The sequence below is a fragment of the Fonsecaea pedrosoi genome (genome assembly GCF_000835455.1).
Source record: "Fonsecaea pedrosoi CBS 271.37 unplaced genomic scaffold supercont1.9, whole genome shotgun sequence".
NCBI classification, from domain to species: Eukaryota; Fungi; Ascomycota; class Eurotiomycetes; order Chaetothyriales; family Herpotrichiellaceae; genus Fonsecaea; species Fonsecaea pedrosoi.
The window spans coordinates 61,460-87,461 of record NW_013550607.1 but is presented as its reverse complement, the minus strand read 5'-3'; the positions used below and the strand labels follow the sequence as shown (position 1 = coordinate 87,461).

At 51.9% G+C, this 26,002-nt stretch overlaps 10 protein-coding genes across 10 annotated transcripts; 5 read left to right on the top strand and 5 right to left on the bottom strand.

Moving 5' to 3' along the window:
- Positions 1–945: 945 nt before the first annotated feature.
- Positions 946–3,873, bottom strand: Z517_12139 (uncharacterized protein; the record flags this gene model as incomplete). Its single annotated transcript, XM_013422553.1, has 6 exons — positions 946–1,095; positions 1,307–1,537; positions 1,871–2,060; positions 2,124–2,371; positions 2,502–3,482; positions 3,577–3,873. The coding sequence occupies 6 exons, from the start codon at positions 3,871–3,873 to the stop codon at positions 946–948; spliced, it is 2,097 nt and encodes a 698-aa protein (XP_013278007.1).
- Positions 3,874–4,917: 1,044 nt separating this feature from the next.
- Positions 4,918–6,571, bottom strand: Z517_12138 (uncharacterized protein; the record flags this gene model as incomplete). Its single annotated transcript, XM_013422552.1, has 3 exons — positions 4,918–6,276; positions 6,326–6,456; positions 6,517–6,571. The coding sequence occupies 3 exons, from the start codon at positions 6,569–6,571 to the stop codon at positions 4,918–4,920; spliced, it is 1,545 nt and encodes a 514-aa protein (XP_013278006.1).
- A 556-nt stretch (positions 6,572–7,127) lies between these two features.
- Z517_12137 (uncharacterized protein) lies at positions 7,128–8,189 on the top strand (the record flags this gene model as incomplete). The annotated part of the gene is made up of 1 exon (XM_013422551.1): positions 7,128–8,189. The coding sequence occupies one exon, from the start codon at positions 7,128–7,130 to the stop codon at positions 8,187–8,189; it is 1,062 nt and encodes a 353-aa protein (XP_013278005.1).
- A 483-nt stretch (positions 8,190–8,672) lies between these two features.
- Z517_12136 (uncharacterized protein) lies at positions 8,673–9,206 on the top strand (the record flags this gene model as incomplete). Its single annotated transcript, XM_013422550.1, has 1 exon — positions 8,673–9,206. One exon carries the CDS (start codon positions 8,673–8,675, stop codon positions 9,204–9,206), a length of 534 nt encoding a protein of 177 aa, XP_013278004.1.
- Positions 9,207–9,774: 568 nt separating this feature from the next.
- Z517_12135 (uncharacterized protein) lies at positions 9,775–12,142 on the top strand (the record flags this gene model as incomplete). Its single annotated transcript, XM_013422549.1, has 8 exons — positions 9,775–9,779; positions 9,837–9,955; positions 10,005–10,658; positions 10,721–11,237; positions 11,303–11,588; positions 11,649–11,855; positions 11,923–11,998; positions 12,063–12,142. 8 exons carry the CDS (start codon positions 9,775–9,777, stop codon positions 12,140–12,142), a joined length of 1,944 nt encoding a protein of 647 aa, XP_013278003.1.
- A 1,958-nt stretch (positions 12,143–14,100) lies between these two features.
- On the top strand, positions 14,101–14,775 carry Z517_12134 (uncharacterized protein; the record flags this gene model as incomplete). The annotated part of the gene is made up of 1 exon (XM_013422548.1): positions 14,101–14,775. One exon carries the CDS (start codon positions 14,101–14,103, stop codon positions 14,773–14,775), a length of 675 nt encoding a protein of 224 aa, XP_013278002.1.
- A 430-nt stretch (positions 14,776–15,205) lies between these two features.
- Positions 15,206–17,286, top strand: Z517_12133 (uncharacterized protein; the record flags this gene model as incomplete). The annotated part of the gene is made up of 3 exons (XM_013422547.1): positions 15,206–15,423; positions 15,506–15,827; positions 15,886–17,286. The coding sequence occupies 3 exons, from the start codon at positions 15,206–15,208 to the stop codon at positions 17,284–17,286; spliced, it is 1,941 nt and encodes a 646-aa protein (XP_013278001.1).
- A 1,777-nt stretch (positions 17,287–19,063) lies between these two features.
- Z517_12132 (uncharacterized protein) lies at positions 19,064–21,475 on the bottom strand (the record flags this gene model as incomplete). Its single annotated transcript, XM_013422546.1, has 3 exons — positions 19,064–20,483; positions 20,560–20,805; positions 20,901–21,475. 3 exons carry the CDS (start codon positions 21,473–21,475, stop codon positions 19,064–19,066), a joined length of 2,241 nt encoding a protein of 746 aa, XP_013278000.1.
- A 400-nt stretch (positions 21,476–21,875) lies between these two features.
- Positions 21,876–23,525, bottom strand: Z517_12131 (uncharacterized protein; the record flags this gene model as incomplete). The annotated part of the gene is made up of 1 exon (XM_013422545.1): positions 21,876–23,525. The coding sequence occupies one exon, from the start codon at positions 23,523–23,525 to the stop codon at positions 21,876–21,878; it is 1,650 nt and encodes a 549-aa protein (XP_013277999.1).
- A 519-nt stretch (positions 23,526–24,044) lies between these two features.
- Positions 24,045–25,022, bottom strand: Z517_12130 (uncharacterized protein; the record flags this gene model as incomplete). The annotated part of the gene is made up of 2 exons (XM_013422544.1): positions 24,045–24,418; positions 24,473–25,022. 2 exons carry the CDS (start codon positions 25,020–25,022, stop codon positions 24,045–24,047), a joined length of 924 nt encoding a protein of 307 aa, XP_013277998.1.
- Between the last annotated feature and the right edge of the window lie 980 nt (positions 25,023–26,002).

The following is a 26,002-nucleotide window of genomic DNA, read 5'->3' as shown; positions in this document are numbered from 1 at the left end:
CCACACCCTTCCACACCACATTTCTCCGGGTCCTTGACAACTGAACTTCCCAGTTCCCGGGTGGAGAGAGAGAGAGAGAGACCCTGCCACTCTACTCGAAGCTGTGCTCATCTCCATGTTCATAGTTTATGAAACACATGGATCGTCATCCCCTCCAGGCGAGCAGGCCTTGGAATGGAAAAAATAATAAGTATCTTTCCTTGTTTCTGAGATTTGAGGTTGGAGAATATTTCTAGAGGCTAGAGGCTGGAGGCTCTTCCTTTGCCTCTTGCATGCACGTATGCATGCATCTTCGCCACTTTTCCTAGCAATGTCTCAGTTCCAGGGTGCAGTGCAGGGCGCGCACTGTAGCATGCATGCATGCAGCATGCAAGTCTGGAGGATGGAGTGTGGATGCCTGCCTCTCTCTCGCTTTGTGCCTTTCGTCAGGTTTGTCAAGTTGTCAGAGCTCGTATGCCACTAATTGACCTTCCAGTACATCTATCCAGTGCCCACCTAGCTACAGTACGCTGGGTACCGTGGCACCGTGGGTACCTACATCTGAGTACCTGCTCTACTCGGTGCTTACACGTGTGTGCATGGGTGCATGGGTAGTGGTGGTAGTAGACACAAAGCATTGCATCCGCTCGACCTTGGTCCAGTTGCCTTCTTGTAGTACCTAGTCATTGTTTGCATTGCTCACTGCTAGTACTAGTAAAGTTTCCCGTCCCAAAACTCCATCATGTCAAGTACGGCTCGTATCCAGTAGACACCTTGAGTCCGTTCGCTTAATTCTGTCCCTTATCCCGGTCGCCTTACCACACACTTGCCAGGGTTTTCTTCCACACTACCACAGACCATGACCTGGTACCGTTGCCTCCACAACTCCTCACTCGGGCCCGTGCAAAGGCAACGAGTGCCTGTCTAGAGGTAGCACCTCGTTCAACCCTTGGTGCCCAATCACCCTTACTGCTGCCATGACGTGCCTCGCTGCTCAATGGCCAGGATCGTCTCGATGTGGCGCAACTCCACCTTTGGTCCACGTTGCGCACCCTTGGTGGGTTCCTGGTTGCTGCTGTTGCTGGTGGTGCCCTCGCTTCGTGCCAACATTTGCGACTGCAGGTAGGCTAGGTATTAGCACCATTCGGATTCACGGAAGGGAGAAAAACCATGAGAATGGAAAGGGCAGATATTTCTGATCGGACAATCGAGAAATGACTCCCGGCCCTCAAAAATGAAAACATATCCTCCATCTGCGTCCATTTTCTGGGCGGTGGGTCTTCCCATTCTTCCTGTGTTTGCGAAGAGAAAAAGCGGAAGAACCTACCGTCTTCAAAATGTTCTTGATTTGTCGCCCGTTCAGCTCCACCCGGGCGAGGCGCTCCAGGTCTTTTCCGCTCACCGGGTGATCCGCCCCCAAAAAGGTCTGCCAGATGTGACGGCGAGACTCGACTGACAGGCTGGGGTAGTTGACCGTCACATGAATGCGGCTGTGGAATGCTTCGTCAATGTTCGTGATCCGGTTGGTCGTCAAGAACAACACGCCCTCATAGTATTCCTGCCAATTCCATCAGCGTTGTCCATCTGATCAGCCTGCATGTCTCAGAAATAACGGTGAAATGCAAGAAAATGCATGTCCGGTGCTTTGTGGTGGGTTGTGCAAAACAAGTGCGGCGGACCCCAAATCCCGCAGCCCGATTTGGACAACCAAGGCGCGCGCGTCTTGGTAAAGAAAACCCAAGATCTGCTCGTCTAGGACTTTCAAGTTTTCCTGGCCAGGAAAATGCGCTGACACAGGTTCCTCAAGAAACACAATGGCGCCCGAGCGAGGGGGTGATGGGGTCGGCTGGGTGCCAGGGGAGCAGCGTTGGGGGCGTAGTTGCCTACTTACCAGCACACGGAGGAAGATTGACACCATCTTGTTCCTCTCGAGGTCATTGGAGCTTCTTGCCTCGAGAAAAACGTCGGCTTCGTCTAGCAGCAACACTGCATTCCACTTGCTGACCATGTCAAGCACCAGGTTGAGCGACTCTTCAATCCCAGAGGGATCCAGCCCCAGATCTCCGGCGGACATCATGTAGCTAAGTCTCGTGTTAGCTCTGGGCTCCCTGTGAATGACCTTCTTTTCAAGGCGTTAAACTTACAGAGGCACCCGCATGTCTTCGGCAACGCTCTCGCTCGTCAAAGTCTTTCCCACCCCAGGAGGGCCAGCAAGAAGCATGATCATGCCACGGCCTTTGCCGGTAATGACATCGTCAAAGTCGTCCTTGTACTTGACTTGAGACTCGACGAATGCGCGGATCAACGACTTTTGTTCCTTGGGCAGCACTAGCGATGCGAAAGCGTTGTCGGCAAACTTGATTTCCTCGACCTGATCGACATAGAACCAGAGCTACATTGTTTCACAACCTCCATTAGCATTGAAAGAAGGACCTGTGTATCAGGAACAGGGGATGAAAGAGGGGATTGACGGCTTGACGAAGACTATCAGAGCCATCGGTTCAACTCGCATGTTGACCTACCCATTTCTTGGTTTTCAGCGCATAACCTCGCACGTATGGCACGGCGAGGAGCAGTTCTTCCATGGTGAGCGGACGATGCTTGGGGCTGCACGCCTCGTCACCCGAGTCCGGCGTGGCAAGGTAGTCTGACTCGTTGTCCAAGAAGCCGTCGAAATCGAATTGTTCTGATTGTTCCTCAGACTCGTCTGACAATAGACCGTTAATCTGGTTGGTGGACTTGAACAGCGAGTTGAAGTACACGGCGTTGTTGGGCAGAAACCGGTTGTGCGCATCGCAGTCGATGATGATTCGAGATTCGACATTGTGTCGGATCATCCCACAACGGCCATATCCAAGAGCAACTCCTCGATATGCTTTGTAATGGTATCCCGCGAGGCGCTCAAAGAGCTTTCCTCGCGCCACAAGTCGATGCATCAGCTGCTCTTTTTCGGGATGGAATTTCAGCGGGTATGCTTGAAGGGAGGTGATGGGTGTGGTGCCGGGGAACTCGTAATTTGACAGGTAGGTGACGTGCTGTCCGAACTTGTCGCCGTCCCAGTCGACGGACCAGACCTCCAGTTGCAAAAGTTCGAGTCCGCGCCTCGAGTCCGTCACTCTGCTCGAGGAGTTGAGCTTGAAGACACACTCCTTACCATCCGACATGCTGTACACTAGTGTTTGAGGCTCAAAAATTGTCCAAAGGTATTCAAAGGTGACGACCTCGTTCTTGACCAGGTCGATTTTGGCAGCGATGGCGTTCTCGAGTTCCTCGAACAGAGTGTCACGGAAAAGCTTGAGGTGATCCCGGGCGATATCCTCCTCAAAGTTGTCCTCCTCGAGGAGCGACGTGAGCTTATCCCATCGATGCACGAATGGGTGAAATGGGGCGCGAAAGACAAGTCGGTCGAGATTGGTCGTGATACCGGGATAATCTTCGAGGATGACACCCAATGACTTCTTGAGCCAAGGACTTTGGACAATGATCGAGTGGATGTCGTATTTCTGCAGCCTTGTGTGAGCGATCGTTCTAGTCAACATGCCCCGAGATTTGTTGACGAGGGTGGTGGTCAGACGACAAACAAACCCGCCAACTCACCTTGCGGCTGTCGTAACTTTTCTGTTTGCGGACCAAAAAGGCAAATTTGGCAGTCTCTTCGTTCTCGGCGGCCTCGACAACGTCAACGGGCTCTTCCGTCACCCATTGGTCCTTTCCATCCTGATCCTTCTTCGAATACAGCGCCTTGGCCTCGTTGATACTTCCCTTAGAAACCGGTGGTCCCTTGGGCTTGTCTTCCTTCACCTGCTCCTCCTTCTGTTTCGGCTCTTCAGTCTTGGGGTTGCTGTTTTCGTCACGCTCTCCAGCTTTGGAGGCGGCTTGCTCGGATTTAGACATCGTGACGGCTGGAGAAAAGAGAAGCAGAAAAGGTAAAAAGGCACGACTGAAGGGCTGACAACGGCAATGTGGAATGGATTGAGGGGAGATTTTACAAGTCGGATTGAAGACGGCGGTGGCAGGTTTATACAATTTTCGACGAAGCGCCTGTGGCGGACAAGCTTTGACGGACAACCATTTGAAGGATTTCTGTTGCCTACAAAACTCACCGGCTCACAAGTGGATTGGACCTTGACTCACGGCGGGGATTCCTCAAACTGGTATTACCTCTGGATGAATTGGAATCGTTTCCACTGTCCATTGACTGATGCTGCTAAGCTGCTGCTCGGAGTGTTGATGAATTGTGCCGGAGAAGGAGGCTGATGCCTGCGAAGGATTCCAGGCAACCAGAGGCGCAGACGCCGTCAGGGGTCTGAAGGTGAGGAGTGATTGGACTTGGTCATGAGTCATTGAACTTGGTAAAAGGCAACACTGTATGTGGGGTGTTGAATCTGGGCCAAGTCGGTGTGTTGCTGGTAAGATCTGAGTGATGCAGCCTGCGATCTAGGGAGACGGAGTGATAACTAAGTGGATCGATAAGCAGTGGTTTGATAAACCAGCTGCAATAAGGCCGTGTGGCCGTGATATGCAAGGCGGACAAGGCGGCTTCGCGGACAAGACAGATCCACACGCTAGCCTCTTTCGGCGCATTTCCTCTCTTATTCTCACGTGCTCGGCATCCCAAGGCTGAAGTTGTACGACCAAAGGGTGCATGGCGGAAGCCTGGGTAAAAGTCATCGATAGATCGTCATCTGTGATAACATATGTGTTGAGTGAGGAAACATCTTTCCCAAGTACATCTGTAAGCTGATGTTGTTGTCCACGCCGCCTATTTCACCGCCAGAGGTGATGGTGACGAGGCTGAAATGTGGCCAACCACCGTGTGACTCTTTTTGGAAAATCTATTCGCCAATACGCCCTCATTGTTTTCGGTCATTACTCATTGATGCATTATACAGGGATTAAAGATGAATTGACTGGACAGCTCTTAGTTCCCCAAGGAATCTATTTTGCCGTAAGCGCAAAGCTCAAGCCCAAAATACCCATACCCAAAAAAGCAAAGGCAATGCAAATGTTCTTGTTGTGACTGAGCTGCAGGCTTTCCGAGAACAGTGACAACGCGACGCTGGTCATGACGCCCGACGTGACGGCAAACATGCCACCATATACCCCTTCAGTTGGAGCACCCAGGCTGCTCTTGTTGGCGAGCTTAAACCACAATGCTGCAACGGCAGCTCCGAGTGGTTGTGAAATACCACCCAAGAAGGACGACCACGCTATGGCTTTGAATCTGGAGCCAAGAGCGAGGTATAGAGGTAGGGACATGGCGAAGCCTTCCGTGATGTTGTGGATGAACAATGCCATGAAAACGGCAAAACCAAGCTGAGGATTGGCGTGATTGGTGGCGTACGTAATGAAGCCTTCCGGTGCCTTGTGCAATGCGATGGCTAACGAAGTCTGCAGACCAATTGACATGAATGCATTAGTGGGAACATGATGGTGATGTTCGTATCCACCAGCGTGTGAATGCTCTGACAGCCGACGTTCGGACCCCTCTACGCTTGCATGTTGGTGGGGAGGATGGTGGAAGTGGTGTGTTGACGACCTTGTGCGGTGCAACTCCGGCTTCAAGCTCCCCGTATCGGCGTCCTCAGTCGGATGACGCCTTAGAGTCGACCCATTTGACAACGGATTCTCTTCGATTTCTCCCAGCGTCGACCCGCCGCGTGCTTCAGTCGTGCCGCTGCGCCAAGTGGGTGAGCGCAAGAAAGGGCCCTGTCCTGGTAACACAGAGCCTCGCCTGTGTACAGCCTTGAAGCAGTCCTGGCCGCATGGGTCCGAAAATCCCATGCACGGGCCGTTCTCGTCGCAATTGTCCTTCTGACCTCCGACGTATTTCGAAAGTGTCCTCGAGAGTGTTCTAGACATCGCCGACGACCTTCGGTGGGTCTGTGCAGTGTGATATGTAGGCTGGCGAGCTGATCCCTCCTCCTCTGTCCTTTCATGCTGCGGCTTTTTGGGGCTAACGCTTGTGGTTCGTGAGAGTAAAGGTGTATCTTCATCCTCCTCTTCCGTCGGCCTGGAGTGGGTTCTGGATATTGGGAGGCCGTTGGTATGTTCATCGTCCTGCGCATGTTCTGACATTTCTTCGGGATTCTTGGCCTCCTCCTCGTCGTGAGTATGATCGCAGTCCACAACGTGTGATGGGATAAAATGATGCAGGGCGCGGGAGAAGATCTGAATGCCTATGACACCTGCCAAAAACAGCCCAATCAGGAGGTATGATGCTGCCCGTGCCGAATAGCCCGCGTCTTTGAAATACGTCTTCGACTGAGGAAGCATCGAATACAGGGCGGAGAACAACTGTTTTGCGGTCAACCGGGAGATCGCTGAGTACCCAGAACATACGTACCATAACCCCGAAGCTGAGGCTTAGTGATGCAGAGAGAAACCCATCACTCTCGGATATCGAAAAGTGTCGCCAAACTGGAAACTGGCGTGCTACAATATCGATGCAGATGATCGACGAGCCGATAACACATGCTATGAAGACACAGAATCAGTTTCCGTTGAGGTCCAGTCTGGGAGAAATCTGCAGCCTACCAATGCCGCTGATGCATGTCATAATCCAGCCTCTGGTATCATTGTCGACGGCCATCTTGCGCGTATTCTCTCCTCTTGAGTTGCAAGGTCAAAAATATAGCATTGTACTGTACAATGTGATCTGTTAGTGTTGTAAGAGATTGCTCATGCTTTACTTGAAGTCCCTTAGGAAGAGTCGAAGCTGGAAAGAGAAACGCAAAATGTCAGGTTGGAGACAGTATCTTCTTATTAGGAGGCGCGAGCGCAGTTACAGCAAGTGGGATGACGAACATTCCAGGACTTCTTTAGAGGACCTTAAGACTACGCACCTATAGGGTTTAGTTGAAACTCGGGGCGAGAGAGGTGCGAATCATGGGCCGCCTAAATCCATGCAGTCGGGCTGGCCCAGGCCTTGTCATCTTCAGCTGCGAGTACAGGAATCCACTACGCTCGGGGCCAAACGCAGGGGTAAGCAGATCTGGCGAGCGGCACCTATGATCTCGTTGCCGATTGGCCTCTACAGCACAATGCTAACCAACAGTTTCAACTTTTCCTCTCAAAGTCCATCTCTGCGATCTGAGAGACGCGTTTGTTTATGGCACGATTTCAACATTGCCTGCCAACAACTGTACATGTCCAAGATTACTATTGGTATCATAGCAGCGACGTCTGCGTTTGCAGGCGCGTCGCTGACGGCTTTACTATTTCCTGGCCACCGAAAAGATGAGTCCATACCGACTGGGACATTGAATCAGTCGCCAACAATACCTGCGCCCTCAACTCCCACTCCGGTCCCTGTCCCAGTTCCAGTACCAGTTGCTGTACCGGTCCAACCTCCTTCACCTGCCATCATCCCGCCCGTCGATCCCTCTGGCATCCTCCGCTATGGGTTTCCTGGCCCCATTGCCGATACCTTGACCACACCCTCTCATCTCTCTGCCTTTAATAGGTTCACTCGGAACCCTCATTGGGTAGCAGAACATTTCACGGCGCAGTCTCTGATGCTGAACAACGGATCTCGACGGAACAGCGTGTTTTACGAGGATCTGTCGATTCCGCCAATGTTTCGAGCAAAACTTTCCGACTACTTTCGCAGCGGGTACGACAGGGGGCATCAGGTCCCAGCAGCAGATGCGAAATGGTCACAAGAGGCGATGGATTCCACATTCGTCTTAAGCAATATGTGCCCACAAGTTGGAGAGGGGTTCAATCGAGATTATTGGGCTCATTTTGAGGAATTCTGTCGAGATCTGGTTAAGAGATTCCCCAGTGTACGAGTGGTAACTGGCCCCTTGTACTTGCCCAAAAAAGACGAACGGGATGGGAAATGGAGGGTTTCTTACGAAGTGATTGGCAATCCCCCAAATGTCGCCGTGCCCACCCACTTTTTCAAAGTCATCTTCGCTGAGGAGGCAGCCCAAAGCCCAAATGGACCTGTAGCCCTCGGCGCTTTCGTCTTGCCCAACGCTGAGATACCCAACTCCAAGAGCTTGAGTGATTTCGAAGTCCCTCTTGAAGCAGTCGAAAGAGCCAGCGGACTGGTATTTGCCGAGAAACTGTCACCAGATAGGAGAAAACGACTCTGCAGGGAAGTTCGATGTGAGATAGTGGTTCGTGAATTCGACAAGAGTCGTCAAATATCGCAGGCCTCGAAAGGCACGCTTCAAATCCAGAAACCTGGACCAAGGTTGTAACCATGTCACCAGAGTTGAACCCAGCCAGGGGTTAATATAGAATTGACTTCTGGCATCATGTAGCTGCATCAAAAGCTGTATTAGAATCTGAATATCATTCTGATCACTTTGTAGATATACCTCTAACTTTGCTTGGTGGTACAAGAGAAGTGGTCTACGTTTGCTGCATTGACTTTGACAGTGCCATGTTTCATCACTAACAAACGTACAGCACTAATACCCAGCCAGTCGTTGTGGCGGTGGCTTATTATAGTATTACTAGGTATGTATGAACCTATAATGTGGTAGGTGAAAATAATATAATTGACCCGGATGACGTTCGAGGCACCTGGAGGCTGGGGCAGTGCAGGCTGCCAAGCATGTTCTGCAACTTCATCGCTGGGCGCGCCTTGGGTGATCCAGTTCGAGTATTTCCGCTGGTTGCGTTCGAGAACTTCCCTACCCAACGCCAGACCCACAACAGCTCTACTTTCACGATTCAAGATGACCCAAGTCTGTTTGCTGGACTCCGATCGCTTATCTTCGCTGTTACGAGAAGCCCTACATTGGAGTGAAAATGTCTCTTCCCTTATGGTCTCTGCTCTGAACGGATCAATACTCGCATATGCCTACAGGGATACCACGCCATCGATCAAAGCTATGCGCACTCAATCTACCACCATGACTGCAGCTTACACGGTCGCGTCGGAGGATGTTCTCGTGGTTGAGGCACAAAACATGGGAGCCATCTCTGTCATAGCGCCTGTTGCGGATCATGTGCTGCTGGCTGTGACAGGGCCCGAACCGAAGCAGAAACCGTCGCTTGAGAATGGTCTTGAGTCGTCTCAAGAGCATGCGCAGATGACCAACGGAATTAAACGTCATCCAGAAGAGGAAGAGGAGGGCGAGAGTGATATTCAGGACGAGGAGGACAGAGATACACAGAAAATTCGGGAAGACCTCGAGGCTGTAAGCCAGGAACTGACGAGTATACTAAGGGAAGAGCTGGCTGTTATGAAGTGGCCCGATGATATCTGATTTCCTCCAAGACACTGACTCGCTACTTGGAATCTTTGATCAGGAGGTCGCAAACCGTCAACAACCTTGTGCGGAAAGAGACTCGAGCAACTATACTCGAAGGGTGAAGGATCACATCGTCCTGCCATAACCCAAGGCTTTGTACTGTGGCAGAGCCCGGCGCATGTATCTGGCATTTAGTGTCTCGCTACACTTTGAGATGATTTGATTATGGCGGCGCCGGCAGCTGCGGCGACAATCAACAGTTTCGGCTGAATTGTGGTCGGCGAACGCAACAGTCCCCGCATCAGAAGGTCGAGACCCACCGAATCCTCGAGGGATAACCCGGAGAAGAGGTTAGTGGGCTGGTGGGTTAAGTCGGTAGGCCCCTTGACCTGCCGCCTCCCCCAAACCCGTTCGATGTCACGATTGAACTCGAAACTCAATCCTCCACTTCCACCATTCCCAGCATTTTCTACTCTCCTCCTCGTACAACTGCAACTTCCTCGCCTTGCGCGGTACCTTCTTCTCCTTTCCTTGACACTTTTTGCGCCGGTGATAGAATCTCTTGCGCTCGTGTTCGGCTACCATGTTGTACGTTCGAGATCTCATTGCGTATTCTCCTGGCTTCCGCTGATAGCTCCTGCGCAGTGCGATTCCCCCACCACCGCGGTATCCCATCAACAGTGGCTTAATCGCGACAACCCTTGAAACTGCGAATACCCTGACCATTCGCGAAGGGCCCGAATACACATTTCAGGCTGGCGAAGGTAGCTACGATTCTCCCCTTTGCCACCGACAAATCTAGTAACAGACGAGCAGGCACATATGTTTTAAGAGACGACCTACAACTCGCTACCCCTCCACCACATCCTTCTGAAGCTCCTATCGTCAATCCCAATCCCCTTGCGACCAACGTTGCTCCCCCCACCAGTGGTGTTAAATTGTCTCTAGTATCGCTTAGCCCGAAACAAATCACTCCAGACCTCTACAGAACCACTACCGCGACGAGCAGTCTTTTGCGCTGGAGAACTTTGGGATTAAACAATTCAAAGGAAACAAAAGAGTCCAAGGAGCTCAAGGACGCAAGGGAGTTGAAAGATATCAAAGAAGTGGAGAAAGAGCCGAGGATATCAATAGAGACGGGCAGTGATAGTAGCAACCTTGCGACATCACAAAATGGAAGCAATAAGTCGAGTACCGTGAAAGCCTTCGGTGAAGGGAATGCTGCTCTCTCCCCCGTCATCAGCAGAGATGGTCTCAAGAGACGAAAACCCAAGAACAACATCATTAAGAGCAATTCCTCATTCGTCTCTCGCGTCATTCCCCACGAATCTCTCCCAAAGAAACTTCAGGAACGAGATCAGCGAGGGACCTTTGCATTTGTCAACATCAACCGGGCTTTTCAGTGGCTGGATCTGTCTTCAGGGTCCAAACAGGACCCAATGACCAAGATTCTCTTCACCAAGGCAAGTGACTGTCTCTTCATCAATACCATGTTATGCTTGCGGAGCTCATTGCGATCCCATTGCCAGTGTTGGTATCAACTAATCGGTCGCTGCAGGCTCACATGTTGTGTCACGATGTCAATAGCATGACCAAGCATTCGACGCACATGGACGTTGTTATGGGTTCTTCGGCCAGCGATATTATCTGGTATGAGCCAATATCGCAAAAGTATGCACGCATCAACAAGAATGGGATCATCAACAACTCGGCCGTTTCCACGATAAGATGGATACCTGGATCGGAGAATCTTTTCCTAGCGGCTCATATGGACGGAACACTTATCGTATACGACAAAGAGAAGGAAGATGCACCCTTTGTCTCGGAAGAGCTGGTAGATGAAGCGATCAGTATCCCAGATGAAGATCAGTCCACATTGGTCATCAGCAAAAGTGTGAACTCGTCAAATCAAAAGGCCAATCCAGTAGCTTGCTGGCGAATTTCCAACCAGAACATCACCGACTTTTCCTTTTCGCCGGACAATAAACATCTCGCTGTAGTCGGCGATGATGGTTATCTTCGGATAATAGATTATCCTCAAGAAAGGTACACAGAGGAATCAATCACTTCTCACACTGCCTTTCAGGATTTCCGAGACTAATGTTACACAGGCTGACCGATATATACTCCTCTTACTACGGCGGGTTCACATGCGTATGCTGGTCGCCTGATGGCAAATACGTGCTCACCGGAGGCCAAGACGACCTCGTCACTATTTGGTCGCTACCCGAACGTCAGATTATTGCTCGATGTCCTGGACATGATTCGTGGGTGACGGCTGTTGCCTTCGATCCATGGCGTTGCGACGAGAGAACATATCGTTTTGGCAGTGTGGGCGATGACTGCAAGCTCCTCCTTTGGGATTTTAGTGTTGGCATGCTTCATCGTCCGAAAGGGGTAAGCTGATTACCATGAAACCCCAAAGTCGATTTGACAGCATGCTTACACAGAACACAGGCGACAGCTAGGACTAGAGGCAGCATCTCATCTCCCTCGATCTCGCTCCTTCGACAACGGACGGAGAGCACAAGTATCGTGAACCGAATCAGATCCGATTCAAACCGGACTGGAAGTTTCGTCCAACCTGACACTGTCGACGAATCCGAATTTCTCAACCACGCTGTTGAACCCCGAGCAAGGACGGCTCAACTACCCCCCGTAATGGTAGGTCTGCAAAGATGCGGCCAGACAAGAGTTTTGCACGGTACGGCTACTGACATTCAATTGACAGTCCAAGAAGATAGATGATCATCCTCTGAGTGGTGTCGCATTCGAACAGGATTGCATTATCACGACGTGTAACGAAGGTACGCGCGCATTTTTCATGTGTATGAGCAAGGGACGAACAGGCTAATATCCACATTGTTCAAGGCCACTTGCGCACTTGGAACCGACCTCGAGAAGCCCCAAACAGCAGTCAAATAGATATCTCCGAAAAGCCAAGGCCCTGAGTTGCATATACGAGATGGCGGGAATGTCAGAGCCTCGCTATAGCACGGGATGTCACTATCGGGTGTGTCACCTAATTCGACTACAATCCAGCATAGTTTGGAAGTCCCCGCTTGGCTGGCGCCCGTTAAGAACTTCAAGTGGAATTCCCTAGGGGTCAGCGCATTGGGCACGTCGATAAGAGTGATAAGGCATTCCGCACGAGCCATGTGCGCTTTGATGCTCGCTAGAAAACCTGATATTTGCGCGCTGGGGCGTGGAGACAGTTTGATCGACAACTGCTTGTAGAAAGACTTAATGGCAATCGATTCACATCCACAGCGGGTCTGCCAGTCCATACTTGTTATGCAAGTAAACAACGTCTTTTGGGGATTGAGTGTCATGGCCGAGGGTACTGGACAAGCAGTAGATACTCCATACTTGTATCTACTCATTCCAGCACTGGGGCAAAAGTTAGTTTCATCTAGAACAAACCACATGACGATTAAACAATGACACCATGGGTCGGCAGCAAGCATTCTCTAGCAGTCGCTTAGTACGGGGAGTGCCGGTGAGCCGGATGATAGGGGAGGTTTGATCAACTCCCTTGGGCCGACTCCATTCAATTACCTCAGACTTCTGCAAAGTCCCTCGTCCTTGTAGCTTGTTCTCCATAGAGTTTTGAACGGCACCGTCGTTCCGAGATGGTGACCATAGCCCATCTAACCTGCTAATGCCAATGCTCGAGTTTGGGCCTTGGAAAAGAGCGTGGGGCCGAGAAGAGTATAGGTAAAGTCCTTCCCAAGGATCAAGGTACCATCGCTCCGAGTAGACTTTCCCTGAGCAGCCATAAGTGCTGTCAGAGGAGCCAGAAGAAAATCAGCCAGGGTGGGATGAAGGGCAGAGGGGTAGCCACATGTGCACTTCGTGCAGCCCCTATGGTATGACGAGGTCAAGAAGGGGGCAGGATCAGATGCGAGAAAGGGGGATGCGGTCACTACGGAGAGACGACTCGCCGGTTTCTGGCTGCAAAGAACGAAAATGGTTGAGCAGGAGGAGTTTTGGGGGTTTCACATCTGGAGGCCCAAACTCCATATCATGTATTCGGTAATGTTGTTTCTGATTGTGCGTTCGGTGACAGGAGAAGGGAGTAGGGGGGTGCTTGCTAAGATGGCCATGTTTCCGTGATTGGAATCAGATCGAGGAATCGAGGGCCATTTCTTTTTCAGCCCTGACGATCTCCTGGACGCCCCGAGCGCTTTTTGCAGGGGCCTGAGGGGCCTACTGGAGGGTATGCAACGAATGATGATAAAGGGGGCCTACACTCTTCAAAAGATCGTGTGAGGTGTTGGTTGCGGCGCACACATTACAGGGCACGTATTCGCAGGCACTGCCCATGCAGGAAAACGAGGACATCACAATTAATTTCTCAGCGTCGGATGCTTCGCTCCTGTGCCCTCGGGTTCCGTCCGTGATCCTGGCTCTCTTTCCACGTGTCTCAACACTTTGATGGTAGAGGAGAGTGCTTTACCCCAATTCACCTTTCTGGTCAGAAGAGACATCACATCGGTTATCGTGCTTCCATTATCGGCCTTGCAATCAGTGCTATCAGACTTATCTCTACTTGGGTGTCAATCTTGCCAGTATCCGCCTGTTCCTGCGCTTCCCGATCATTTCCTCTCGACTACTTGTACCCACGAGCCCACCGTCCAGGTGACCAAGGTTTCGGAAGAGATCGCGGCCTTCAGCAGGAAAATTCGCCAAAAGAGTAGCGCAGCCTCGAATTAGATTGGCCAGATTCAGTGGAACAGTGGTCTGGGAGGATCCAGATGCCGACGGACACAAGCACACCGCAAAGAGAAGCCCAGGATACTGCCAGACAAAGAGAAGGCGAAATATGACGCTGGGGAATCAAAGATCGGCGGGGACGAGAGCCTTGTTACGAGAACTTCCAGCGCCAGTGCTGGCCCCTTTGAGCACTATGAAGGCCACAGCAATCATCAGGGCCAAAGTCAAGGCCAGGACACCGTTGGCGGCCCAGGTGGAGGATCCAGCCCCCGTCGTGAGACAGATAGACGGTGAAGAGAGAAGACTCGAGGACGGCAGTATGGCCAACGCCAATGGACGAGGGAGATCCGATACGACGAACACAACATCCTCTCTCTGGACGACGGCGTCGTCGTCAAGCTCGATACCTGCCATTACACTCACCGAAAGCAGCTATCCGTATCCTCGGCACGACGACATCGAGGAAGCTGCAAGTTTCCCCATCGAAGCACCCATCGAAGCCGAAGTCGTTACAGCAGATGCATCATTGTCAGGCACAGGCTCAAGCCTAGGTTCTACCGCTAACGGGGCCTCGGCGTCATCGGTCTCATTCGCGGGAGCCTTACCTAGAAGGGGCCCTAGAAAGTCTCATCAGCCCACAGACTCTGCACCAGGATCGGCATCTTCAGCATCAGCATCATCAGCGGCGCCCCTAGCACCACCACCGCCACTGCCGCTATCGACTGGCGGCGAGAGAACAGCCGGAGTGGACCCTCATCAGAGAGACCCGCGCCTGATAACAGTAAGTTCCCACACGGCCCTTCCATTAGCCACTCTACCTGCATCATCTCAGCCATTCCCGCCCAGCGCCCCCCCAGCGCCCACCTAGCACGCAACCCGACTATCCACTCTTTGTACCCTTCCGTCCAATTATTCCCTCCGACCCGATCATTATCTTTTTTCTGTCGCAGTCATCACCTCAAATTTCTGTTGCATGCCCACCTGCGTATGAGTAGAAGCTTGGGTGTATCAGCCTGTGCGATCTCATTGCGCATGCCTTGTTGATTGTCATATGCTTCATTCTCAATCCTTCTCCCTTTCTCCTTGTACTATCTCGTCACTCTCCTTCCAATGTTCTTACTCCAATCCAGCAGATTAGGCCGCTCCTTCGTCTAAACCGCAAGCATTCTCCCGAATGCTCCTCCGGCCGCCATGAGCCAGTCTCGCGCACTCCCTTGAACCAGCGTCCTTCGAGTTCTCCTGCGTCTTCTTTAGCCAACCGTCATCTCCACGGTCTGGCACCTTCCAAATCACAAACCATGGCGCTCAAGTTTCTGAGTGCGCATACCTCTCACTCAGGCTCAAGTAGCAGCGTCAAACACTTCGATATCCGCCTGGACAATGACTACATCGTGTTTCGGGGCAATGAAGACGAGGCTGCAAGTGCCCAACTGTCGGGGTCTCTGGTTCTGTGCCTCACTGAACCTATGACTATCCACCACGTCGACTTGACTCTGAGTGGAATACTACATATGTCGTAAGTCGAATGATGGTCCCGCGGCAATTCCGGCAATTCCTCTCGCTCGCGTGATCACTTCCAACTAACCTGATGTGTACAGATGGCAGACTACTTCCACATCCTCCATGTCAGGCAGGCGTACCACTTACAAGGAGAAGACCTTTTTCGAGAAGAATTGGACGTTTCGAGACCCTGGGAAAGGCAAGACCGAAATTTTACAACCCGACAACTACGAGTGGCCATTCCAATGCATCCTCGAGGGTTCTCTGCCCGAAAGTGTGGAAGGTCTGAAGGATGCGTGGATTATCTACCGCTTGAAGGCTGAAATCAGTCGCAAGAGGGGGAGGGACATTGTCGTCCGCAAACCTCTGCGCATCGTCCGCACTTTGGATTCGAATGCCTTGGAACTTTCCCACGCAATGGTACGAAGTCCTCGTTCTTACATGCATTGCCCCTCTCCCTTCTCTGACCCGCTACTAGTCTGTCGAAAATATATGGCCGAATAAAATCGAATACTCGATTAGCATCCCCAACAAGGCGGTCGCCTTTGGGTCATTTGTTCAAGTTGACTTCAAATTAATATCTCTCTTGAAAGGTCTGGTGATCGGCAATGTCTCTACGCAGGTCAAAGAAGAGCAAGAGTTTGTCGTTGATCCAGAATGGGGAATATCCGCTCTGAACAATGGCCTGACCAAGATGGACAGAGTCATTGCGTCGGATCTTTACAAGGTCGAGCCTGAAAAGGATGAGCAAATCATCGACGAAGTTGCCGAAGGCTATCAATTTTCTCGATATCTTGAGTTGCCCAAATCTCTGAACCAATGCTTACAGGACTGTAATGTCAGAGGGATCAAGGTTCGACATAAAGTGAAATTTAATGTTCAGTTACACAACCCCGACGGCCACATTTCTGAACTACGCGCCAACCTCCCGGTTTCGTTTTACATATCTCCCAGTCTACCTATCAACGAAAACAACGATCTGGTTGACCAATCGCCTCAAGCCGGGAGGGCAGCTATTGCTAACGATTTGGCCAATGCAGCGCCACCCGTGTACGGGAAGCATACTTTGGATGTCTTATATTCCGATGTGGATGGCTATCGAACACCTGGAACCGCCCTGTCTACTCCTGGGACTCCGTACCTCCACAGTCGCCATGCGTCCCAGGAAAACCTCGCGAGTCTGGCAGCAATGGCCAATGGAAACTACGTGTCACCAATAGCTCTTCAGAGCAGGCTCCAGGATCTTCGAGTGGGCGACTCCTTCATCCAAGATCTGCGTGGCAACGAAGACGGTGAAATAAGTAATCTATCGCTACCAGCCGATAGACGATCTAGGCGGAACTCGTCGTCTACGACCATGCCTGAAGATTATTTCGCACCACATAGTGCATCGGCTCCCAGCTCGTATCCACGAATTAGTCCTATTGATCAAGGTGCGTCTCCGGGCGGTCCTTCCCATACACCTAGTCAGCCAGGCAGCCTTATGATTTCGCGCCGGACTTCTGAAGAAGAAGAAGATGGTCACCAATCTGGCACTAGGACGCCATTCCCTCAGTATGACCATATGGAGGATCTGGCTCGCGTTCCTTCATACACAACAGCAGTCAAGACACCTGCCCCGAGGAAGCAATTTGATCCGTCGATATCCCTGCCGACCTACGGAGCTGCTGTTACGGACCCCAGCCCTCCGCCGTTAGCAGAGCCTCCGACCGCCCACCTTAGAACTTCGCCAAGGTTACCGGGCACCATAACAGCGACCGCAAATTCACCGGATTCACCCGTCAATGGCGTTCCAAGAACGTCAATATCTCACCGAACTGTGAGTTCGATCCAAGATGACGAGAGAAGGTTGCGGATGCTGCAACTGCGAGGGCGGTAGAGCCAGCGGCGACGATGCTTCGCATTCAATCGATACTCCAAAATTTACGAAGATAGACGAACGGTTTGTGAATATTTACCTCTACGTTTTGAGGCGCTGGCCCCATGATGATTGATACCCGATTGCGTTTTTGTCGTATAAGAGATTACCGCTTTCATGGAGACCGCTTTTCCCCCACTGCTTTTCAGCACTCGACACGCAAATTGAGACCTCTTGCATATGGAATTACCACTTACGGAGTCTTTGATGGTACGATCAACGGGTTGGTTCCGTTGGATATACCATGACGGGTAGTCTGGTCTCGGAATAAACGGCACATTGGCACTTGCATTGGTATTGGTATGCATGGGGGAATCGCATGATACTCATCTCATCAGTATTGATTCGCGTCGCGGTCATGATCTGTGCTGAGAGCAACGATCCGAAACAAAATGAAAAAGAGAAAAAAAGAGGCAAACAGCTTTCAGCTCCGAGGATGTCATCGGCTACGGTCACTTAGAGACAAAAGAGAATGCTCACCGGACAAAGTATAGTGGAACACGGTCGGACAGAATATGCCATTTGTATGAGTCTTGACGAGGTAACGGGAAAAAGACATGTATACTGTTTGGAGGTTCCAAAGCCAAACCGAACCAATGGTACAGGTTCAAGTCCTCCTCTCCATCTTTCCTTCTATCTTTGAATCAGGCTACTCATATACGCACTCCAAGTGCACGGCCTTTTTAGCGTGTAAGAGCAACAATATCGTCTAAAGCGGATCTTGCGACGTTGACCGGTCGGGGTAATGATATGACGACAATGTGGACCGTGGGTTAGATTGTTATGGGCTTGTCCATGACCCATAGCCATGGCCACGTAAACGTGATGTCCTTGTCTGCGTTCAGCGCTCTCACCGTCCACCGCCCACCATGCATCCACCCTCCTTTCCATCCCAAAGTCATGACTCATCGTACCTTGAGCGTGAGGCAGGGACGATGTCATGTGTCGTTCCGGACGTTCTGGGCTCAAAAGCAAGCAAGCAAGCAGGCGGGCAGACAGGCAGGCAGGCAGACAGCCAAACAGCAGAGCAGAGCAGAGGAAAGTAGGAGTCGTCTTGGCTCTCGATAAACAGTATTGACAAACAAGCTAGGACAGGCCAAGCCAGCCATAGTTGCAACTTTGCACAAGTTATGAGAGTCGTCAGAATGTATCGGCGCTCCTCTGTCCTGAGGCAAGGGTGGGAGCGACACCCTCGTTCATAAATGTGTTCGTTTGTTTGTTCGTTCCTCGCTTGTTGTATGTGTATGCCCATGACCTGTGTCTGTCAGTGTTGGGACTGGTGGTAGAAACATCTCGATAGACGTGGGCCATGCCCGTCGCACTCTCGGATCTCATATTTCTCCTCCAGGCTCCCGGCTCGAATGAATGTGTCCCTGTACTGTATACAGAGAACAACTTTCGGCCACCGGGCCAAGATGGCCGCCAGCTCGATGGCTGGGAAGAAGGCAGCTAATCCCCCGTCGTTCTCTTTGGGGTGTGGCTCAAACCGCCCGACGATTTCTGTAGGGTCTCCATTCCGCCGGGCTCAGTCTAATCCAATTCGCTCGTGCCGAAGACGCGGAATGGCGTGGTATCAAGAACAAAAGTCGCAAAGTCGAGCAGAGCCGAGTCACAATTTCTGTAACCAATCTTTTCGGATTCCCTCACCCCTTTCCATAGAGAAATATTTTGCCCGGCCAAGTCGTGCCGACAAACCAGGATGTATATCCCTCGTCTCCTTTCCCTAGTAGTGGACTGTTCACCAATAACACGCCTCCTTGGCCAGCAACTGCCTGAATTCGTCTCCCATAGCGTCGATCACAATCTTCAACTGTTTCTGTCTCTTTCTTGCCCCTTGACTGATTCCCACGTCATCTTCCTTCCCAATGCTCCCAAGAAGCGGCTGCTGGTCCTCGACTCGGATCTTCTCCCCTCTCGCTTCCTTGTTCTTAAAGTTTACAAGCTTTGAACCATCCACGTCCGTCGCGCTCGCTTCTACCACCTCGGGCGAGCTCGCGGCCTTTGGACTTCCTTGTTGACTCAACGGGGTGATCGGCGTGGCGTCGAGCAGCGCTTGCCAGCGCGCGAGGAATGAGCCAGGGCCGGGGTTGGAAGAGACTTCTGGCGTGGGATTTTCCTTGATCTCGCGGGACATGTCGCTCTCCGAGACCATTGTGGGGAATGATCCCGATGTCGGAGTTGTCGTTGACGGCGTCGCATGACCCTCGTTGCGGTCTAGTGGCGGAGCGGGGCTAGATGTCCTTGAAGAAGGCCGACTGGAGTGGTTCGAGTGGTTGGAGGAGAAGATCTTTGCGATGGCCGGGTTTTTGGACGGCGGTGATTTCAAGACGTTCGTGAGCCGGGCCGCGGACTGTTCGTGCATCTTGTCTAGATACTCGGAGTGAGAGTCAAGGATGGGCAGGATCCGGTATTGGGTTTCTTGAGGCAGAGAGGCGAAGAGGGCGTGCAGGGACGAGGTCAGGTTGCCGGCTCCGCCTTTTCCGTGCTTGAAAACGTCCGAGTCGTCTCCGCTGGACTCTTGTCTGAACTGTAAGGCTGCTTTCTTTGCCCAGTCGAGGTACCAATCCGTTAATTCCTTGTCATTCTTGGCACATTGGTGCAGGAAGATGTGACATGACCGCTGATGCTTGCGCAGCAACCGGACAAAATCCCCCACGGTTGGTACGATGGCTTTATTGGACTTGTCTGTGTGGATCCTCGCCAGCTTGATCAGGTCTTTGAGGAAGTTTTCGAAATCGGAGAGTGTCGAGGACAGATCGATGGCCTTGTGCATCCGTCGTATGACAGGCTCGTAGGCGTCGACAACTTCCCGGACAGACAGGGTTAGGTGATCAGGGGAAGATTTGCACAGGCATTGGATAAGCTGTTTGCGGTCACGAATGGACAGGTGGATCGAGAGGTACTCCAACGCTTGCTTGTGATGGACGTCGGTCAGCTCGGTAGAGGGGGATCTGGTGTCCTTCAAGATGGCCGTTACAATCGAGATGGACTGCGTTAGGCTTTCCTTTCGGATGCGATCCTGCTCTTCTTGTGGTCGATGCACGTAGTCTTTCAGGGCATGCAGCTGCTCCTTGCCCGGTTTTGCGCGTTCTCGCTCGAGTTTGGCCGCCCTGGACTCGAGATCCCTAATATCCCAATTAAGGACCGTGGAGATGATCCTGCGCAGCAAGATTGAGTCAGTATATGTGATAAGTCGTGGGATAAAAGGGAGGAGGGGAGGCTGTTAATGCGTACGTTTGCATGAGATTCGTGCCCTCGTCCTGAGACTGAGTCAACCCGATCCAGTTGGTGACACTGGAAACACTCATTTTGGCCAGACCGACTTTGACCATGGCGTTTATCATAGTCGCGACATTTCCGATCTTCAGTGTCTGTCGAAGAACCATATAAGGCACGAGTTTATTGGCGTTGTCGACCAGCTTCAGCAAGTACTGGCCTTTGGGAGACAGAATAAGAGTGTAGTGCATGAAGGAGGCAATGCTGGAGCCGATCAGTCAGTATCACATCCGTGGCGCAAGAAGCAGGACCAGGAGTCGGACTGCTAAAGAAAGGCAAACAAACAAAAAGTAGCTCACTTGACAAGCACAAACTCGTGCACGGCTTTGGTTAATTGAGGATGGTCGTCGAGGTTGTCTGTCTCGGCGGTCTTCTGCACCATGTCGTCTAGGATACTGCCATACACGCAGTCATTGAGGAAGTCACGAAACGCACGTTGCAAATGATCCGCGTTGGTGAGGTCGTAATTGGGGTCGCGCTCCCTGATCTTTGGGAAGCCAGCGAAGGTGCCTCTGACGGGGTATTCGATCAGGGCTGATATCGCTGTCGCGAGCGTCTTGCGGCTGCCAATGACGCCCTTGTCGTAGCTCTCGCTCAGGTTCGCCCTCTCCAGACTCTCGATGATTTCTTGACATTGCACGGTCCACCATTTCTCGGGCAAATTGTTCAAGCCCGGCAGGTTCAGCAGGAACTTGGAGACTAGGGCCTGTAGGGCGGGCGAACTAGAGGGGTTCGCTGGCTGCGCAGTGAAAGGAGGACCATAGTTTGCAAGACTTCCAGGTCTTCGAAACTCGCGGATCTGGGCGTAGGTGTCGTAATGGGTCAGGATGTCAAAGAGAGCAGCCGTCTGCGACGGAGACAGAACGTGGGCCATGGTGTCGGATGGCGCGGACGAGGTTTGGCGATGGTCTCACCATCTGCCCTGAATGAAAGCAGGGCCTAGGGCAGAGAATCGCTTCGTCAGTATAGCAAAACAAATCCATGTTCAGGGGGAATGGCGATGGGGATCAACGAGTGACGTCTTTGGTCACCTTGATGACCTGAACGTCAAGATGCGGAAAAAATTGGGGGGTGAAATCTCCGTCCATAACCAGCCAATCGGTGCAAGTGCAACAGACAGGACTAAAGACTTTGTGGGACTTTTTGACCTCGAAGATGATCATTTCTCGTCAAACCATATATACAGCTGTTTGTACAATTGCTATTGCAACATCATTCGCTTCAGTCGTAAAATGCTGGGATCGAGAGTGCCCGCGCTTCGGTCAACCTTTGTTTCATATCATCTCCTCTCCCGCACCGCTGAATCGTAACAATCGACTGTCCCTCTTCCCCTCCATTCCTGAGCAGAGATCTCGGCTCGGCCCAATGAAGACCTCTCTCCCAGCCGCCACTCGCCGAACATCGCAGTTCCATCCTCGTTTCTTGAGCCATTCGCCGTCCTCCCCTTCCCATAGATGTCTCCTTACCTCATTCACCGAGATTCGCTTCACCTGTAGCTTCTTCACGCCTGTCCCATAAGTGTCTTTTGGTTGCTCGTCCGCACTGATCCAGCACCTAGCCATCAATGCGCGAGCGATGTCTGCTCCACTGTCCATGCTGGCCAAAACGTTGCCGCCAAGGTACCAGGGTTTCTGTGCGTAGTCGAAGGAGTGGAGCAGTAAGGTTAAAGGTAGCGCCCCTGCCAGTCGAACGAGATGGGTCTGGATGTAAGGCTGTAGATCGGACAGGGGGACGCCATGGGGCGAGTAGATGACTGAGACGGCTTTAGGACGGGCGGGAGTGACGGGCGCAAGATTCGGGATGGAGGAGACGCTTGATAGAGATTTCTGGTGGGATGTCACGGAAGATCTGTGTCGATGATGGTAGAGAGTGCTACTTCGAGAGGTTGCCGACAGGTTTGGAGACGACCCTGATAAAGAAGACACCGCGGTTGGAACAGGGGAAGCTGGTGGTGTGGGGAGATTATTGATAAATGTAAAGGGTGCAGGGCCGAGTTCGAACTGGAAAGGACTCTCCAAGAGCACAGACTGGTGGGGGATCGTCAGGATTTTTTGTACCAGTTCCTCCTTTTCAGCTTCGGGATCTGGTCGTGTTTGTATAGCTGGCTGTTCAGACACCGGGAGGAATTCAGACGATGCAGTATTTGATGAACGAGAGAGTCGTGGTCTATGTCCTTTGAAGGGTGCCGCATCCGGGCTTTGGGGAGAGCTCTGAGCATGAGACGGCAGATCCAAAGACACAGGTCGATCGGCTAGAGGAGTCAAAGGTGCAGGGGGACTCGACGGAGGCATAGTCAACGGACTGAGGGGCATATGGAAGTATCTCGTAGTTTTCGGAAGATCCACTGTTGCAATTGGTGCGATGCTCCTCGTGTGCGTGGGTGGCTGGTATGTGACGCCAATGGCGTAGTGTACAGCCGTCCTGGAGCGTTTCGCAGGAATGAATGCGATGTTCAGCTCTCCCGGGAAGCCTTGAGGCGACAGGGGAGCAATGGGGACTCGCAAGGAGCGCCCAAATTTGACCTTGGATTCATATTTGAGTAGGGCATGAATTCGTGCAGGGTCAAAGTGGTTCCAGCTCTTGATGACCTTTGCGGCGCCCGGTTCTGCCGCAATGATAGTCTTCCCTTCTGTAGGGAGTCGGACGAGAGTCTCCTTGTAACGGTGGTCAAGCTTATTGTGCGACACGATCAGCACGTCGGGCTCTTCAAGATCTGACCAGTGTTCAACGGCGCCCCGGTTTTTGTGCTCAGTCTCTGGAAAACAAGCCGTGGGATCGACAGTGGGGTTCTTGTTCCAAGGATCGATGAGTACCGACACCGCGCCGGCTGCGGAAGTAAGATCTAGAGGGAGAGGGTGCGCCTTGGGAGAGAAGACGAGGAGGAGTGCATTTTCGGCATTGAGTTGTTTCACGGTTATCGACATGAAGATCGAGGAGCAGGTCGCGGTGGGTGGTGTTTACACGGCGGTGTGCGATCGAGGCATCAGCGCATGCGCACTCTGTATATTGGTGAATGTATGTATTCGTAGGAGGTGGTGCTGAGGAACAAACTCCTGAAATTGAACAACCTCCGGGAATAGTTCCAGCTCATGATTGCGAACAACTTGAACAATAGTAAGGGTCAAAGGCGGGCAGAGGCGGGAAGCGAAATTCGATGGCTTGGTGATGGTGGCTGGTGGCGCACATCAGGAACAGCCCGTTGTTGCAGCGTCGATCAATGGTACCAGGAATAATTTATCTCGTACTTGGTAGAGCTTGGGCCGAGGGAAATCAGCCACACACAATCTTACTTGTCTCAGTATCCGCTACCTCGTAGATACTGGGTACAATCAGTAGTACTCGGCAGCTCGTACTCGATGCCTATGCTCTCGTATAGTTCCTCAGATCTTGACTGTGTAGATAGGTGCTCATGATCCTGCGTTATCCTCACTACTATCCGACACTCACAGCTTATTGGGAAACAATGGCGCATTCCTTCCCCCTCGGAAGAGATTCAGCATCTCTTCTCCCATCCAGATCTTCCTTGACGAAGCGATTCCCTTCTCCAGATCCGCAACCCGTCCGGCTTGAACCAACATCCCTTTGCCGTTGGCCTCCATTCCCAAGCTCATCAAGTACACCACACAGCATGCCACCTCTTGTGGATCGTTAATTGGGACGCCGACCCCTCTCATTCTTTTGGCCCAGTCACTCAGAGATTCTCCAGGACTGCGGCCCGAGATAATATCGGTCAAAGTGATGCCTGGCGCGACCACAGAGACTGCAATGTCCAGTGTCGCGGTGTCGTTCTTCAGTGCCCTCATCAAGCCCACAATACCTGTCCAGAATGTTAGCCACGCGACAGAACAAAGTCCAACGCCCAAGGACTAACCATGTTTCGCGGCACTGTACAGCGGTGCCCCAGCACTGGCTAGATATCCCGCCAGACTCGCCGTCATGACAATGCTCCCACCTCTCTTCTGGTTGGGTCCCTTCTTCCTAATGTAGTGGATGGCGAGTTTCGCCGTGTCATTGGCCGCGTGCATGCAAATATCGACGGTTCTCCTATCCGGCTCCTTGAGTAGCCCGTCTGAATCCAGCTCATCCTTGAAGAATTGATCCTTGTATTCTGCTATCCCCGCGTTGACGAAGACGCAGTCAATGGATCCGAACTTCTTGAAGCCAGCTTCGAAAGCAGCCCTCTGCTGTTTCCATGATGTAATGTCGCATTGTTGGTACAGAAAGCGAGGCGATGAAATCAAGTCCTGGGGAGCACTTGGGTGAGGTCGAGCTCTGTCGACGACGATGATATTATTGCCGAGTTCGTGGAGGATAATCGCTGTTTGCAGCCCAATGCCCGATGAGCCCCCAGTTATCAGCACTGTGACGCCTTTTGGTCCCGTCAATTTGTCACGCGACACCGTGAAAGCTTCTGTGGCCATGTTCGAGTATCTTTGTGGTAATGTCTACGCTCGATCTGATATCACGACAACATCCACTTTCCTTGGGTAAGGATATCTCTTGATGGAAAGCTGCTCTTGTACCTTTCCCCGCATCTCGGAGCTGAGACGCGTTGGGTGCTTTGCCTCGGCGTATTCGGGTATAGGCCGTGGGCTAGCCGCACCAGCCACTTGGTGTGCGAAACGGGACAGACCTGGCACAAGTGTTGAGCCGACTGCTCATCCCACCGCAAAGAGATGGTGAATTTTAGTGATGCACACCAATTCGTCGTTGCCTAGCAAGGCTGGGTCACGTGAATTTCCGTTTTTTTGGAACAACAATTTCTCATGGCACCAGTTCCTCGCTTTTCAGCACCCGCATAATGTCTCTTGTTGCACAGCTACGCTGTTCTCCAGGTCTCAAGCTCGCATGACCGCTGTAACACCAAGGGGTTCTTTGCGGAAAAACGACTTGGAGCTGTGATTTTGGTGTTAGCTGAATTGTCGTCTCCTGCATTGCACTCGGTGTGTCAGCAAGTGGATAAATGGCACCGATGACATGAGATAGAGTTTCCGTTGTTCTGAAGCCGACTTCTTATGTCCTTGTGAGACTTTGAGAAACACTTTCATTGTGATACTCCGTCGCACAGTTGTGTCCTGTTCCGCCAACCATCTCTTAGCGTCATCAATTCCTGTACCTCACCAGTTTGCTATAAGTCTGCCTGTCTCAATTGAGACTGACTTTTTTTTCGTCCCGGTGGTCTGTCCAAGTGGCCGCATGTTGCTGGTTCCATATCAATTTAAAGAGGTTAATGCTGCTTTTAGTCAGCACACAAGGCTTCCGTTTCAGGGGTGTGAGGGGCTTTGTCGGAAGCCCGATCCACATGGAGAGCAGGAAACCTTCCACTTTGAGAAATTCCACTGTCAGCCCGCCAATAACAACTCACCGCAGGTCGAATTGGACAACTCGTGGATCGGACGGC